Genomic DNA, 17,723 nt, shown 5'->3' with positions numbered 1-17,723 from the left:
CTGGGTCTGTGTGAATAAGGTGAAGGAAAGGGTGTGGGAGGGAGGAACGACTTGGACAGGGAAGCAGTTTGTGAATTTTTGTTCGACTGTTTAACTTTATTTAAAAAGGCAAAAAAATGGGGGGGTGGCACCTGGCTGGCTCAGTTGGTAGAGATTACGATTCTTGATCTCAGGGTTGTGAGTTCGAGCCCCACACGGTGTGAAACCTACTTGAAAAAAATAAATAATAAAATAAAATCCTCTTCGGGCACCTGGATGGCTCAATTGGGTAAACGTCTGACTCTGGATTTTTGGCTCAGGTCATGCTATGGTTCGTGAGCTCAAGCCCTGAGTTGGGCTCTGCACTTAAAGCGCGGAGCCTGTTTGGGATTCTCTCTCCCCACTCCCCTCGATGCCCTTCCCCCACTTGCACTTTCTCTCTCTCTCTAAATAAATAAATAAACATTAAAAAATATAAAATAAAATTAAAATACTCTTCAAAAAAGGAAAAAACAGCTAAGGGGTTAAAATGTTTTGGCCCTTAAAAAAGAAAAATAAAAGGGAGGGGCACCTTGTTGGCTCAGTTGGTGGAATGTGCAACTCTTGATCTTGAGGTTGTGAGTTCAAGCCCCAGGTTGGGTGTAGAGATTGCTTAAAAATAAAACCTTAAAATTTTTTTAAAAAGGAATGAAGTACTGATAAATCTCATGTCTTAGTTTGCTTGAGCTGCCATAATAAAATGCCATAGTTAGGGTGGCTTAAAGAACAGAAATGTACTTGCTCATGGTTCTGGAAGTCTGAGATCAGTGTGCTGGAATGGTTGGTTTCTTCATTTATTTACAAAAATTTTTTTAAATGTTTATCTATTTTTGAGAGAGAGACACACACGGAGTGGGAACAGGAGAGGGGCAGAGAGAGGAGACACAGAATCCCAAGCAGGCTCCAGGCTCAGCACTGTCAGCACAGAGCCTGACTAGGGGCTCAAACTCATGAATCATGAGATCATGACCCGAGCCAAAGTTGGACACTTAACTGAATGAGCCACCCAGGTGCCCCAAGAATGGAGGTTTCTGGTGTGGCCTCTCCCCTTGTTGCAGGTGGTTGCCTTCTCGTTTTGTGCTCACATGATCTCTTCTCTGTGGGGGCACGCAGAAACTGCTAGCAAACTCTCTGGTGTCTCTCTCTTTTTTTTTAAGTTTATTTATTTTGGGACAGAGAGAGAGAGAAAAGAGAATGAGTGGAGGAGGGGCAGAAAGAGAGAGGGGGACAGAATATCTGAAGCAGGCTCTGGGCTGACAGCAGAGAGCCCGATGCAGGGCCCAAGCTCATGACCTGAGCTGAAGTCCCCCCTGTGTCTCTTCTTACAAAGGTACAAATCCCATCATGAGGCCCCACCCTCGTGACCTCATCTAACCCTGATCTACCTCCCAGTTACCTTAATTACCTCCCAGAAGTCCCATCTCAAATACCATCACACTCGGGGCTAGGGCTTCAACATATGAATTTAGGGAGACAACATGCAGTTTATCACATGGTACAAGATGAATGAACCCTGAAAACATTACACCAAGTGAAAGAAGCCAGTCATAAAGGGCCACATAGCATATGACTCCATTAATACAAAATGTCTAGAGGAAGCAAATCCATAGAGACAAAAAGCAGATAAGTGGTTCCCAGGGACTGGGTGGGGGGGGGAGGGCAGGAAATACACAGTGACTGCTAATGAATACAGTTTATTTTTGGGGTAATGAAAATGTTCTGGAATTAGATTGTGGGCGATTGTTGCACAACTTTGTGAATCTACTAAAAAAAGAATCCCACTGAATTATACACTTAAATTTTTTTAAAATTTACATCCAAGTTAGTTAGTATATAGTACAACAATGTTTCAGAAGTAGATTCCTTAGTGCCCCTTACGCATTTAGCCCATCCCCCCTCCCACAACCCCTCCAGTAACTCTCTGTTTGTTCTCCATATTTATGAGTCTCTTCTGTTTTGTCCCCCTCCCTGTTTTTATATTTTTGTTTCCCTTCACTTATGTTAATCTGTTTTGTGTCTTAAGGTCCTCACATGAATGAATCTTATGATATTTGTCTTACTCTAATTTTGCCTAGCATAATACCCTCTACTTCTATCCACGCAGTTGCAAATGGCAAGATTTCATTCTTTTTGATTGCCAAGTAAAACTCCATTGTATGTGTGTACACACACACACACACACACACACATATACCACATCTTCTTCATCCATCCATCGATGGACATTTGGGCTCTTTCCATACTTTGGCTATTGTTGATAGTGCTGCTATAAACATGGGGGTACATGTGTCCCTTTGAAACATGTCCCTTCGAAACGCCTGTATCTCTTGGATAAATGCCTAGTTCTGCAATTGCTGGGTTGTAGGGTAGTTCTATTTTTAGTTTTTTGAGGAACCTCCATCCTGTTTTCCAGAGTGGCTCCACCGGTTTGCATTTCCACCAGCAGTGCAAAAGAGATCCTCTTTCTTTGCATCCTCACCAACATCTGTTGTTGCCTGAGTTGTAAATGTTAGCCATTCTGACAGGTGTGACGTGGTATCTCATTGTGGTTTTGGTTTGTATTTCCATGATGATGAGTGATGTTGAGCATTTTTCATCTGTCGGTTGGCCAACTGGATGTCTTCTTTGGAGAAGTATCTCTTCATGTCTTTTGTCCATTTCTTCACTGGATTATTTGTTTTTTGGCTGTTGAGTTTGACAAGTTCTTGATAGATTTTGGATACTATCCCTTTATCTGATATGTCGTTTGCAAATATCTTCTCCCATTCTGTCGGTTGCCTTTTAGTTTTGCTGATTGTTTCCTTCACTGTGCAGAAGCTTTTTATTTTGATGAGGTCCCAGTAGTTCATTTTTGCTTTCATTTCCCTTGCCTCCAGAGACGTGTTGAGTACGAAGTTGCTGTGGCCAAGATCAAAGAGGTTTTTGCCTGCTTTCTCCTCGAGGAGTTTGATGGCTCCCTGTCTTACACTGAGGTCTTTCATCCATTTTGAGTTTATTTTTGTGTGTGGTGTAAGAAAGTGGTCCAGGTTCATTCTTCTGCATGTCGCTGTCTAGTTTTCCCAGCACCACTTGCTGAAGAGACTGTCTTTTTTCCATCGGATATTCTTTCCTGCTTTGTCAAAGATTAGTTGGCCATACGTTTGTGGGTCCATTTCTGGGTTCTCTATTCTGTTCCATTGATCTGAGTGTCTGTTCTTGTGCCAGTACCATACTGTCTTGATGATTACAGCTTTTGTGGTATAGCTTGAAGTCCAGGATTGTGATGCCTCCTGCTTTGGTTTTCTTTTTCTGGCTATTCGGGGTCTTTTCTGGTTCCATACAAATTTTAGGATTATTTGTTTTAGCTCTGTGAAGAATGCTGGTGTTAGTTTGATAGGGTTTGCATTGAATATGTAGATTGCTTTTGGTAGTATCTACATTTTAACAATATTTGTTCTTCCTATCCAGGAGCATGGAATCTTTTTCCATTTTTTTGTGTCTTCTTCAATTTCTTTAATAAGTTTTCTGTAGTTTTCAGTGTATGGATTTTTTCACATTTTTGGTTATATTTATTCCTGGGTATTTTATGGGTTTTGGTGCAACTATAAATGGGATCGTTTCCTTGATTTCTCTTTCTGTTGCTTCATTGTTGGTGTATAGGAATGCAACCGATTTCTGTGCGTTGATTTTATATCCTGCCACTTTGCTGAATTCGTGAATCAGTTCACACAGTTTTTTGGTGGAATCTTTAGGGTTTTCCATATAGAGTATCATGTCATCTGTGAAGAGTGAAAGTTTGACCTCCTCCTGGCCGATTTGGATGCCTTTTATTTCTTTGTGTTGTCTGATTGCTGAGGCTAAGACTTCCAATACTATGTTGAATAACAGTGGCGAGAGTGGACATCCTTGTCTTGTTCCTGACCTTAGGGGGAAAGCTCTCAGTGTTTCCCCATTGAGGCTGATATTAGCGTTGAGTCTTTTGTATATGGCTTTTGTGATCTTGAGGTATGGTCCTTCTATCCCTACTTTCTTGAGGGTTTTTAGCAAGAAAGGTTGTTGTATTTTGTCAGATGCTTTCTCTGCATCGATTGAGAGGATCATATGGTTCTTGTCCTTTCTTTTATTGATGTGATGAATCACATTGATTGTTTTGTGGATATTGAACCAGCCCTGCATCCCAGGTATAAATCCCACTTGGTCGTGGTGAATAATTTAATGTATTATTGAATCTGGTTGGCTAATAATCTTGTTGAGGATTTTTGCATCCATGTTCATCAGGGAAATTTGTCTATAGTTCTTTTTAGTGGGGTCCTTGTCTGGTTTTGGAATCAAAACTATGGGTTTGAGCCCCACACAGAACCTGCTTGGGATTCTCTCTCTCTCTCTCTCTCTCTCTCTCTCTCTCTTTCTCCCTCTCTTTCCCTCTCTCTCCCTCTCTCTCCCTCTCTCTCTGCCCCTGTCCTGCTCTCTCTCAAATTCCTTCTGAATTATAGACTGTAAAATGGCAAATTTTACGGCATGTGGATTATATCTTAATACTAAAAAAAAAAATAAGGAAAAAAGATGTAGGGACACATCAATCAACGGATCACTTTGTTAGGCTCTCGATTCAAGCAGAGCAACTTAAAAAGTTTTTTTTAAAAAACAACCAGGGAAAGTTGAACATGGATTCTGTATTAGATGATATAAGGGATTATTTGTTTGGGAATGTGAATAATAGTAATGTGATTATATTTTTAAAAATCTAATATTCACAACTGAACTATGCAGAATACTCCAATTTTATTTTCTTGCACAACTTTGCCTCTTGTGAGCTTTGTAATGACTGCTGTAAGCTGTGGGGTAGACTGTGAGTGTTTTGCGAGAGGCACATTCTCAAACTCTTCACTCTCCCCCATGAGACAGGAAAAGAGAGAGGGAGAGGGACAGGAAGAGAGAGGCGCCCTGGGCCCTCTCAGGTGTGGGAAAGGCCACTCTTAGGCAGACTGCTGTCAGGCCACTGGCCTGGCCTTGTTTGCCCTGTTTCCAGGCCTCTGTGGGCAGCCTGGTTTCCCCTGGGCCACAATCCCCACTGTAGCTCCTGTGTGTCATCAGGTAACTGTGTGTCCTCTTTGGCTTTCCCAAAATTCCTCCATTTAGGTGGGGCTCAAAGGGTGGGGCCAGAGAAGGTGCCCAGGATCAGGACTGTTTGGTGTGGTGTGAAGGTGACTGGGACCTGCAAGTTACAGACAAGGCCCAGGACAAATGGAAACTTCTGTCCACACCAAAACCTGTATGCAGGGGCTCCGTGAGTTGAGCTGATCAGACTTCAGCTCAGTTCATGATCTCACGGTTCATGGGTTCGAGCCCCACACAGAGCCTGCTTGGGATTCTCTTTCTCCCTCTCTCTCTGCCCCTGACCTGCTCTCTCTCAAATAAATAAACTTAAAAAACAAAACCATCTGTATGCAGAGGCTGGTAGTAGCTTTATTTGTTATCATCAAAAACTGGAAACAATTCAGATGCCCTTCAACTGGTGTCTGTACAACAGAATACTACTCAGCAAGGAAAAGGAGCAGCCTGCTAACACACACAACAACCTGGCTGAATCCCAAATGCAGTCGGCTCAGTGAAAGGACCCCGGCACAAAAGGGCACATGGTGTCTATCTGGCATTCTGGAAAAGGCAATACTGTGGGATAGAACATGGATGAGCTGTTGGATGGGGCTAGGGCTGGGAGGAAGGATTGTCTTCAAAGTAGCAGGAGGGGATTTTCTGCATAGTTGGAAATGTTTTACGTCTGGATCATTGAAGCAATTATACAACTCTGAATTTGTCAATTTTATTTGTCATAAAATTGTACACTGAAAAAGTGAATTTTACTGTATATACGTTATACCTCCACAAACCTTAAAAAAAAAACAAAACTAACAACAACAAAAGGTTTCAGTTAGGTTAGTGTTCATGGCGACTGGGAACACTTGTGTTCTTTGTGTGAGGCCCAGCCTGCCTGCTGGGAACCTCTGAGGGTAAGGGCCAGCACTTCTGGTACGTTCTGTGGAGATGGATGCCACCATGGACAATACCCCCACATTATACCTGCTTCTCCCTCCTGCCATTAACGTGTGACCATTTCTCCAGAGCAAACAGGGAGGGCAAGGGCATGGAACAGAACAGAGTCAGAGAATTTAAGAATTTCTTTGAATTTCAGAGCTGGCTCTGTCACTGGCCAACTCAGTCTCTCAGAACCTGTTTCCTCATCTGCAAAATGGAGACGAGAGCCTTATCTCACAGAATCCAGTGAGTGATAGAGATGACTATGTGAGAGCCCCAGGTGGTAAGGGTGTCCTAACGAGTGGATGTGTGGATGGATGTCAACTGATGGGAGTGGCTACCAGTGTTTGAATTCTTGTCCCACTGCTTACAAGCTGTGTGACCTTGGACAAGTCTTACCCTTTCTGTACCTTGATTTCTTCATCGATAAAAATGAGATTTTTATGACCTGGCAAGATTATCATGAAGATTCATTGAATACAAAAGCCCAAGCCCTGGGCCTAGCTATTCATAGCGACCACTCAGGAAGAGCAATCCTGTTATCATCACAGGGTTGCTAAATTTAGCAAAATACAGGACTTGTGGGGTGCCTAGGTGGCTCAGTCAGTTAAGCATCTGACTCTTGATTTCATCTCAGATCATGATCTCAGGGTCATGGGATCGAGACCCATGTTGGGCTCTGCACTGACAGCACAGAGCCTGTTTGGGATTCTCTCCTCTCTCTGACCGCCCCCCACTTGGGTACACATGCAAACACATTTTCTCTCTCAAAATAAATAAACTAAAAATATATATATAGGACTTCTGATTAATTTGGAATTAAATAATTCATTGTTTAATTAAATAACATTGAATCATTAAATCATTAAATAACGATTTTTTTTAAAGTATATGTGCCATGCAATATTTGGGACATACTTATACTAATAAGTATTCATGACATAATTATACTAAAAAAATATGTGTTGTTGGTATGAAATTCAAGTTTAACTGAGCACCTGGTGTTTCATCTAGCAACCCTATTAAGAGGGAGCCAAGGATTTGGGGAATAGGAGATTGGGACTAAGCCTGAAGGTAAAAAGAGGGATTAATACTCTGCTGTTTTAACCTCATGGCCACCTGAGTAGCCTGAGGTACTTTACTTGCATGTAATATCACCTCCTTCAGGAAGCTCCCTTGATTTAACCCACTTGGCCTTTCATTCCCCGGTCCTGCTTTTGTTTAGGCCTGTGGCTGCCGGCTGGTGTCATCGTGATTCACTCCCTGGCCAGTGCTGCCCTTGGGATGTTCTGAAGTCATTTCTTGTATGTGAGCCTGTTTCCCAGAGTAGCCAGCCTCCAGGGCTGGGCTGTGAGCCTGCAGTCATTCCCGGGGGTCCCTGCCAGGTGGTGGGTACAGCGCACACATAGACTCTTGGTGCCTGCAGCTGATGGCTGAGTGGCAGCACTGCTCTTACATAATCCGTTTCTCTCCTCCTTTCTCTTTCCAGAGCCAGATTTCACATTGAGCAGCTGCAGACGGAGAAATCAGAGAAAGCACAACCCAGCCCCAGATTCCAAGGGGCCTGCTGGGGACTCTCTCCTTCTGCTGGAAAGGGAAAGACCCCGAGGCCACTGTCTCAGGCCAGATCCTGGCTGCCATGGGACTCGCAGCTACTGCCCCCCAGCTGCCCTCCACACTGCCAGGCAGATAAGGGCAGGCGCTGCCCCAGGAGCACCTGCCGCCCCCTGCCGGGCCACTCCTCTGTGGTCAACCCTCCCCCAGCTTTGGGCCACCTTTGCTGACGCGAGGCCATGTAGGCCCCACCTGGGCCTTTGTGGATACACACACTGCTGGGGACACCGCCTCTGCTCTCTGGGGGACACAGCGTACCACCATGCCCCGGGGATTCGCCTGGCTGCACTGTGAGTACTGGGGGGGTCCTTGGAGGCTGCCCCGGGAGGCCTTGGCCCAGAGCCGGGCTCTGCTGTAACCATGGCAACTGGGCCATTCTTGCTGGTGGGAAGTTGAGATGCTTCCCAGCCGAACAGCCTCGGGACTCCCGTGGCCGCCCTCTGCCCTGTCTCTAGCTGACCCGAGCTCAGACCGTCATGGTGGGTACAAGTCCTAGGTTGGGTGGGTATGGTCAGTGGGTGGTTAAGGGAATGGGGCAGGCACTGGGGGCAAGTGGCAGTGTTACCTTCTTAGGCTTATTAGTGCTACTGTGTATGGGGGGTGGGGGCAGTGGTGGCAGAGAGGATTTCTGGCCTCCCTGGGTGTGGCCAGCCGGGGGTGGAAGCTTGTGAAAGTGTCTGAGCCCCAAAACACGTGGGAGAAGTGCTGCCAGGTGCTGGAGAAGGCAGCCTATTCCCTCTGCCCCTCCCTCCATAATAGAACAAAATTAAAAGGCAGAAAGAGAACAGTGTTGTTGGTAAAAAGAAAAATAAGTTGAAATGAGGACAGAAAGCGTCTAGAAAGCCTCTCAAGCCTGCTGGTGGGAGGCCAGACCAAGATCCCTTCAGACTCCAAGATTCAATTGAATTGACTCAAATTCAACACATTTTTCTGGTGCCTCCCACATGCCCACTGGAGAGTTACTGTCATGGCAACAAGGACCCAGGCTGGCTCACACCCCTCTCTCTAATGCCTGGCAGGGAGTTAGGTGCTAGGAATTCCCTCATGAGGTCCAGGATTTGATCCTGCAAGGGATCCAGCCTGGTCCTTGTGGAGGGATACTGCAAAAGGTCGAGGCATTCAGAACAGGCAGAAGGACCTAGATCCCATGTTCTGGAAGTTTCCAGGTCATGAGGAGCAAGAGGAGCAGCATGGGTGAGGTGCCACTTAAAATCGTTTCAGAGGTGGGCAGTGTTCACACTGGTAGATGTGAGAAGGTGAAGACAGGGTCCGGGTAGAGGAAACAGCTCGAGCAAAGGATCAGCAGGTGGGACTGTGAGTGGCTGGGCTGGAAAGCCAGTTTGGGCCCAGATGATGGAGGCCTTGAAAACGAGGCAGCACGGAGCCCTGGAAGGTTCAAGATCTAGGGACTTGGGGTTGTCACTGGGAATTGCTCTGCTTTCGGAAGATCAGTCTGTGGCTGCTGTCGCAACCTTCTGGGCAGGAAGTGATGACAGTCTTGTTTGTGAGATGGCCGTGGAAATAGAAGTCATGGCCTTGGCAAGTATTGGCTGTGTGGTGGGAGGCAAGAAGGGGTGCAGGTCAGAGGCTTGTAGATAGAAGGATGCTGGAGGGTGCTGGAGAAGGATGGGCTGCTATAGTTTAGTATCTTAAAACAGAAATTGATTCTGTCCCAGGTCTGGAGGCCGGAAGTCTAAAATTAAGGTGTGGGCAGGGTGACGCCTCTTCCAAATCTCCTTTCTGCCTCTTCCTGCTTCTGGTGGCTCCTGGCATTCCACAGTTTGTGGTTGTATCACCCCAGTCTGTGCCTGTCTTCTCATGGCCTTTCCCTCTACGTATATCTGTGTCCTCTTATAAGGACGTCAGCCATTGCATTCAGGGTAGGCCTTCATTTTATCTGTAAAGACCCCATTTCCAAATAAGGTCACATCTGAAGTTCTGAGTGAACAAGAATTTGGGGGGGGGATGCTATTCAAGTCCCTCCACAGGTTCAGATTTGGTCGCTGGGGGTGCTGGTGGTGGACAGTTCCCATTTGTCCCTGTACAAGGGGCTGTCCCCAGGAGAGGTGCAGCCCTTCCCCCTCCCAGCCAGGGACCCAGGAAGGTAGCTCCTTCCTCACTTGCTCTTCTTCAGCCTCCTCTTCTGTCTTGCGGGGGCAAGACTAATGCCCTTGCAGGGACAGGGTTGCATTGGCTGTGGGGCCCTTGGGGGTGCAGAGCAGCAGTGAGGCTATTATGGCCCTGCTGTCCCTGTGTGGTCACCGGTTTGCTTGCCTGTTTCTCAGGGTGGAAGCAGCAAAAAAGAGGCTTAAATTTGGAAATGGTGGTCAGTCTGAAGATCTAAAGGAAGTCTGGTTCTGGGGGGAAGGCACATCATCCAAGGACAGGGTTCCTGGTGCAGCCCATACATGCCAGGCTGGCACATGGTAGCTTTCTAGGACTCAGTGCTGCCTCGGAGCCCACAGTTGCCAGGCACCAGAGACCTAAAACCAGGACACAGGTAAGGGCAGCTAGGGTAGGACTTCAAGTGTGGAGTGGGCAGCCGTGGGTGACTGCCACATGAGAAAGAGGACCAAGTGTGGACAGATACTGATTTTTAAAGACAAGATGCAAATTCAGATTTGTATATGAAATCTCTGTGAACCAGATATGGCCCTTGGGACACCAGTTTGCTACTGTCTCTGGAGGTCAGCGGTCCTCAAAGTGCAGTCCCCCGACTGGCAGCAGTAGTACCTGGGAACTTGTTGGAAATACAAATTCATTGGGCCCACCCCAGACCTACTAAATCAGACACTCTGGACCCTAACCAGCTCTCCAGAGAATTCAGGTGCATGTTCCTGATTCCTCGCTCAAGGTCAACCCCCAAAGTGCTCAGTAAACGAGATCATGTTGTGGTTAACTGCATTATGTGTTCACATACTAGGGGCCAAGCTGTCTGGTCAAGACAATGAGTGAATTGGACAGATGGTGCAAGACACAGAGATTGCGGGGGGCTGGTGCAGGCAGGGGAGAGCCTGGGAAGGGAAGGAGTCATGATGAGACCTTGAAAGAGGTCTGCCTTGTGAGAGGGTACCCAGGGCAGGGGCAAAGTGTGAGCAAAATCTGCGAACCAGGAATGATCTTGATGTGCAGGGGGTGCCCGGCTCAGGGGCTTAATGGTTTAGAGACGAGACAGAAAGCATGCAGAAACACTCATTCAGTTTGTGTTTAACTGTTCCTTTGTCCAAATGTCAGATCAAGCACTTGGAAAGAGACAGAGAGAGCAAATGCAAGATGTATTGCAAATTTGCAACCCTGAGAAAATGTGGTTGGCACATTTCTGTGAGAGGAGGGACTGGTGTGCTGTAGCCATCTTGGGCATGGGGTTTGAGTCCAGAACGTTCCTAGTGAGGGCCCAGCCAGAGCAAAGGCATTTGAAGCACGGCTGAGAAGGGGAGAGAGTGACAAGAAGCAGGCCCAGCCCAGTGAGGAATCAAGAACAAAAGTCTCCCTGGGCACCTTGGTGGCTCAGTTGGTTAAGGGTCCAACTCTTGATTTCTGCTCAGGTCATGATCTCACAGTATGTGACTTAGAGTCCCGCATTGGGTTCCTTGCTGACATGTGGAGCCTGCTTGGGATTCTCTCTCCCCCCTCTCTCTGCCCTCCCCTGCATGTGTGCGTGTGCACACTCGCTCTCTCTCAATAAATAACTTAAAAAAAAAAAGTCTCCCTGGGAATGCAAGCTGGTGCAGCCACTCTGGAAAACAGTATGGAGGTTCCTCAAAAAACTGAAAATAGAAGTACCCTACGACCCAGCAGTTGCACTACTAGGCATTTATCCACGGGATACAGGTGTGCTGTTTCAAAGGGACATGTGCACCCCCATGTTTATAGCAGCACTATCTACAGTAGTCAAAGTACGGAAAGAGCCCAAATGTCCATTGATGGATGAATGGATAAAGATGTGGTATATATATACAATGGAGTATTACTTGACAATAAAAAAGAATGAAATCTTGCCATTTCCAACTACATGGATGGAACTGGAGGGTATTATGCTAAGTGAAATTAATGAGTCAGAGAAAGACAAAAATCATATGAATTCACTCATATGAGGACTTTAAGAGACAAAACAGATGAACATAAATGAAGGGAAACAAAAATAATATAAAAACAGGGAAGGGGACAATACAGAAGAGACTCATAAATATGGAGAACAAACTGAAGGTTACTGGAGGGGTTGTGGGAGGGGGAATGGGCTAAATGGGTAAAGGGCACCAAGGAATCTACTCCTGAAATCATTGTTGCACTATAGGCTAATTTGGATGTAAATTAAAAAAAAAAAAAAGTCTCCCTAAGTTCCAGGGAGGTGGGTGGGGAAAATGCAATCAGTAATTCCTACTCATGACCAGGAGTGTGTCAAGCCTGGCTATATTGGGGGGAAAAAAAGAAAAGAAAAGAAATTATTGCTTTTGACTATAACAATATATTGATTGTAGGATATAAAATATGTCCTACAAAATATAAAGAACATAAAAATTTCCCATAGAGATTTGATACATTTCCTTCCACTGCACTTCCACTGCATTTCCTATGCATACACATTTGCATGTAATTAATGTAATTCACATCATGCTGTGTAGACCCAGAGGAGGTGTGCTGAGTCATGCTTTTTTAAGACTTTACTAAGCATATCATGAGTATATTTCCTATCACACAAGCATATCATAAACATTCTTTGACAATGTGGATTTTTCATCTTATTTATTTTAGAGAAAGATAGTGTGCATGGGGGAGAAGGGCAGAGGGAGACAGAGAGAATTCCAAGTAGGCTGCAGGCTGAGCATGGAGCCTGACTAGGGGCTCAATCCCACGACACTGGGATCATGACCTGAGCCGAAACCAAGAGTCAGACACTCAACTGACTGAGCCACCCAGGTGCCCTGACAATGTGGTCTTTATTTGCTCCATTCATTAATGAACATGTGGGCCATTTACAGATTTTCACTATTATAAGAGAATACTGCAGTGGAGTCTTTGTCCACAAATTTTTTGGTGATGGCTTCCTTTTTTTTGTTTTCCTTCATGTTTATCCCTAGAAATGAGTTTAATGGGTCAAAGGGTGTGGACATTACTAAGTTAACTAATAATAAAACTGCAAAATTGCTTTCCAAGATAAGAGCACCTGCCTTACTGCTTTGCCAGCACTGTTATTAAAATGAAATTTAAAAAACCCACTTTCCGGGGCGCCTGGGTGGCACAGTTGGTTAAGTGTCCGACTTCAGCCAGGTCACGATCTCGCGGTCCGTGAGTTCGAGCCCCGTGTCAGACTCTGGGCTGATGGCTCAGAGCCTGGAGCCTGTTTCCGATTCTGTGTCTCCCTCTCTCTCTGCCCCTCTCCCGTTCATGCTCTGTCTCTCTCTGTCCCAAAAATAAATAAACATTGAAAAAAAAAATTAAAAAACCCACTTTCCATTTTGATAGGTGAAATATGACACCTGATTGTTTTAGTATGTATTTCTTTACCTTTATTGGTGTGTTTGATTTTTTGGATACATCTCCTGTACCTCTGTTTCCTTTCTGCTCTGATCAATTTGACCCTTGTTCAGATTTTTTGCAAATTCTCAGGTTTTTGTTTGTTTGCTTGCTTGTTTGTTTATTAATTGTGAAAGAGAGAGAGAGGGAAAGAGAATCCCAAGCAGACCCTGCACCATCAGTGCAGAGCCCGACGCTGGGCTTAAACTCATGAACCATGAGGTCATGATGGGAACAGAAACCAAGAGTCAGAAGTTTAACTGACTGAGCTACCCAGGCACCCCTCTCAGATTTTTTTGTAAGTGTTATTAATTCTGGGAATCACAAAAGCTGTTTTTGAGGTCACAGTGACACCTAGTGGTAAAGGCTGGTAATGTTCACGAGACAGCAACTCGTTTGCTGGGAGGGAGAAGCAGCAGCCTGATTTGCTTGCTCCCCAGAATGGACAAACTGGAAGGCCTGTAGTTATTTGTACATCTGAGAGGAATGCCAGGGTCAGTTAGAGCAGGGAGGAAATGGTTCTGCTCACACAAAAGTCATTTGTAAAGTTGGAACTAGAAAGTCCTCATCTCCTGGATCCCCAGATGGAAATGCAAGACGTAGGCTTTGAGGACACGTCAGCCCTAAATGGGGTATGAGCTGAGGTTTCCCTGGAGAGGAGGTTGTGCCTTCCCCAAGGGGCAGCAGTGGGGAGGAGACTGGACACCAACCTCAGGGTGTGACAGCTGGGGGGCTTTGCTGGCTAAGGGTACGGGTACACCAGCCAGACTGCCCATGCTTGCCTGGCCTTGCTGTCTGAGCCTGGGCCCCAGGGAAAACATCCCCTGTGGTGGAAAGGCCTCCTTGGGGCTCTATGGCCCTGTCCCTCCCATGACCTGGAAAAGGGAGGGCAGATGTGCACAGCTTTGCACAGGCGGGCAGTGTACTCATGTGTTCCTGTTGGTCACTGTCCACAGATCTCGGGATCTTCCTTGCCATGGCCTTGGGGAACGAGGGTTTGGAGATGTGGCCTTTGACCCAGAGTGAGGAGTGTGCAGTAACTGGCTTTCTTCGGGACAAGCTTCAGTACAGGAACCGCCTTCAGTACATGGTAACTGTGAACCCCCCAACTGCATTCCCCTTCCCAAGCTCCTGGCCTCACAGCGTGTAGGACGTTCGGGGCCTCAGCCCTGAGCTGATCGTGGCCCCTTTCTCCGCCTTTCTCCACCACGTCCAGCAGTGTACCTGGTCCACACTTACAATCCTCTCCCCTGCCAGCCTTCCCTGGGGACCTCAGCACATAAGGTCAGCACATTAGCTCAGCACATAAGGTCTTAGAAGTTGGAATGGGTGGCTCCCTTTGTGTAAGGCAGAGAAGCTCATGTGGCACCGTGGCAATGCAAGACTTTTCTTTTTTTGACAGCCTTCCTGAGCTATAACTCACATACCATACTATTCACCTGTTTAAGTGCACTGCTCAGTGGTTTTTAGTACATTGGCAGAGCTGTGCAACCAGTACCATAAGTTTAGAGCAATCTGTTTTTTTTTTTTAATGTTTATTTCTGAGAGACAGAGACAGAGTATGAGTGGGGGAGAGGCAGAGAGAGAGGAGACAGAATCTGAAGCAGGTTCCAGGGTCTGAGCTGTCAGCACAGAGCCCAGTGTGGGACTTGAACTCAAGAACCACCAGATCATGACCTGAGCAGAAATCAGAGGCTCAACTGACTGAGCCACCCAGGCACCCCTCCCCCGCAAGTGCATATTCTTCATAGAAGGCCACCTCTGCCATCAAAGGGCTGGTTCTTGGTCCTCTCCTCCTGTATCAAGTTGGGAGTTGGGGGAGGCTGTTTGAGCCGTTTCTGACTGTGACCTCATGGTTTGTTCTTGTGTTTCCCCAGAAACACTACTTCCCCATCAACTACAGGGTGAGCGTGCCTTATGAGGGGGTGCTCAGAATGGCCAACATCACCAGACTGGTGAGAATCCCATCCTGGGCTGGGAGACCCTTGCCTTGTGGGACACCCCATGGGCCCAGCCTGAGAGGCACATTGATCTTGGCAGGTCATGTTGCCAGGGGCCTTTCCCAGCCCCGTAAGCAAGCCTGCCCTTGGCTCGCGCTAAGATTTCTCCCTGTCCACAGTGGATGCCCATGGTCTGCTCTCTTTGTGGGCACAAGTTGGGTGGCAGGTGGTCAGAGTAGTGGTGGGGAGGGCCCAGAGGCTCAAGTCTTGGGACTTCAACAATTTCTCCTGTCCCCACAGCAGAGGGCCCAGGTCAGCCAGCAGGAGCTGCGGTATCTGTGGGTCTGGGTGAGCCTCAGTGCTACTGAGTCGGTGCAGGAAGTGCTGCTTGAGGGCCACCCATCCTGGAAGTTCCTGGAGGAGGTACATACACTGCTGCTGGATGTTCAGCAAGGCCTCATGGTGAGCTCCACGGAGGTGTGTGTGTGTGGTGGCCAAGGAATGTTGAGGGAGGATGGGAAGACATGGAGAGTTCCAGCATGTCCTGAAAGGTATGGGAGAAATGGGAGAGAGGAAGAGAAGGCCAGCAGTGCCCCGTGGGTGGCCTGGGCTGGGGACAGGAGATGTTCTAGGGTCTGTCTGTCTTGTTCTGTGATCCTGGGCAAGTCATTGAACCCTCTGGCTTTGTTTCTAGAGGTTCCTTTTGGGGGAGACAGGGAAGGAAGGATGAATGGGTGGAGCAATGAAAACAGGAGGTTTTTAGGGCTATGCAGTTCTTCTGTATGACACTGTAATGATGGACACATGACATCATGCGTTCATCCAAGTCCACAGCACGGACAACACAGAGAGTGAACCCTAATGTAAAATATAGACTTGCAGTAATAATAACAATGATAAGGTTCCTGCTAACTGCCTGCTCAGCAGGGTTGATCTGAGGCCTCAGGGATGCATCCTGTAAAGAGCCTGTGGAGTAAGGTCACGGGGTCACCGTGAGCCCATACAGGCCACATGTGTGCTGTGGGACCCCCTGCCCACACCATTTTGCCCTACTCCCCAGCGCATGGTGTCCTCAGGGGCCTGGGGCACACTTGCCCCGGGGAGCCCCACCTGCTGCCCAGCTGGAGCTGTGAGCTGCGGGTGACACCAGGTCTTAGGAGCCCGCAGCTGCTAGGAGTTCTGGGGAGGCTCTGGTTTTGGCAGGGGATTGGAGGCCCAGAGGTCTCCTCGGTGGCTCTTTCATGCCCTTGGGCAGTGTGAGTTGGAGCTGACCTGAACAGACAGTTTTGCATCCTTGCCTTTCTTCGAGAGCCTGACTCTGAGCTCTTGGGAGCTGCAGAGGAGGCTCTGGGTGGGTTGAGACCTGTCCACCCAGGTTGTTGAGTTCAGAGTTAGCCAGCTTTAAAAAAATTATTTTTAAATGTTTTTTTTTTAACATATGCGTGTTATTTTTTTTAATTTTTTTAAATTTACATCCAAATTAGCATAAAGTGCAACAATGATTTCAGGAGGAGATTCCTTAGTGCCCCTCACCCATTTAGCCCATCCCCCCCACAACCCCTCCAGTAACCCTGTTTGTTCTCCATATTTATGAGTCTCTTCTGTTTTGTACCCCTCCCTGTTTGTATATTATTTTTGTTTCCCTTCATTTATGTTCATCTGTTTTGTCTCTTAAAGTCCTCATATGAGTGAAGTCATATGGTATTTGTCTTTCTCTGACTAATTTCACTTAGCATAATACCCTCCAGTTCCATCCACGTAGTTGCAAATGGCAAGATTTCATTCCTTTTGATTGCCATTAAGTGTTTTTGTTTGAGAGAGATAATGAGAGAGCGAGAGTGTATGTGTGTGTGTGTGTGTGTTGGGGGGTGGTGGGCAGAGAATCTGAGGCAGGCTCTGTGCTGACAGCAGCGAGCCTGATGTGGGGTGTGAACCCATGAACTGTGAGATTATGACCTGAGCTGAGGTTGGACGTTTAACTGACTGAGCCACTCAGGTGCCCCAGGTTTAAACCAGCTTTTAAGTCTGTCTTCTTTCTCACAGAGTTAATGGTCTGTGACCCGCTCCAAATATGCCCAGCATCTGGTGGGCAGTGGGCTCTCCCTGATGGGGAGTGGGCCAGGGGGACATGCCCCTTCTCCTTCTGTCACCCTTGCTTCTCTTTCCAAGTCCTTGTAGATTAGCTTTGTAAGGTTTCTGTGACAAATTACCACCAAACAACAGAAATTCTTCTGCCACAGGCCTGCGGACGGGAACCCCACACTCAGGGAGGGTATCTGCAAGGCCAAGCTCTCTCTGAAGGATCTAGGGAAATAGGACCCTTCCTGCCTCCTCCAGCTTCTGCTGGCTGCTACTGCCGTTGGCTTGTGGCCACATCACTCCAGCCTCTGCCTCGGCCCTTACATGGCCTTTCCCTCTGTGCCTTGCGTCCTTTCTCTCACAAGGACGCCAGCCATTGGATTTAGGGCCCACCCTAAATTTAAAATGACCTCACCTGGAGATCCTTAATTACACCTGCAAAGATCCTGTTTACAAATAGGGTCACATTCACAGGTGCCAGGCGTTAGGGCTTGGACATGGCTTTTTCGGGGATGGGGGGATTGGCAGGTCACAACCCGATACAAT

At 47.1% G+C, this 17,723-nt stretch overlaps 1 protein-coding gene across 3 annotated transcripts in view; it reads left to right on the top strand.

Annotated features, from left to right (window-relative positions):
- The window catches only part of IL34 (interleukin 34), a 77,636-nt gene that overhangs the window by 57,439 nt on the left and 2,474 nt on the right, over positions 1-17,723 (top strand). The window contains exons 2-5 of one of the 3 annotated variants that reach the window (XM_043599640.1): positions 7,520-7,934; positions 14,115-14,248; positions 15,036-15,113; positions 15,402-15,560. In XM_043599640.1, the coding sequence (XP_043455575.1) occupies positions 7,907-7,934; positions 14,115-14,248; positions 15,036-15,113; positions 15,402-15,560 (399 nt within the window). In that variant the 5' untranslated portion in view covers positions 7,520-7,906. Of the gene's footprint in view, positions 1-7,519; positions 7,935-14,114; positions 14,249-15,035; positions 15,114-15,398; positions 15,561-17,723 lie in introns of all 3 variants that reach the window. The other 2 variants (XM_043599639.1, XM_043599641.1) reach the window with 2 other exon arrangements.

The sequence above is a fragment of the Prionailurus bengalensis genome, chromosome E2 (assembly GCF_016509475.1).
Source record: "Prionailurus bengalensis isolate Pbe53 chromosome E2, Fcat_Pben_1.1_paternal_pri, whole genome shotgun sequence".
NCBI lineage: Eukaryota > Metazoa > Chordata > Mammalia > Carnivora > Felidae > Prionailurus > Prionailurus bengalensis.
This window is presented reverse-complemented; position numbering and strand designations above follow the sequence as displayed.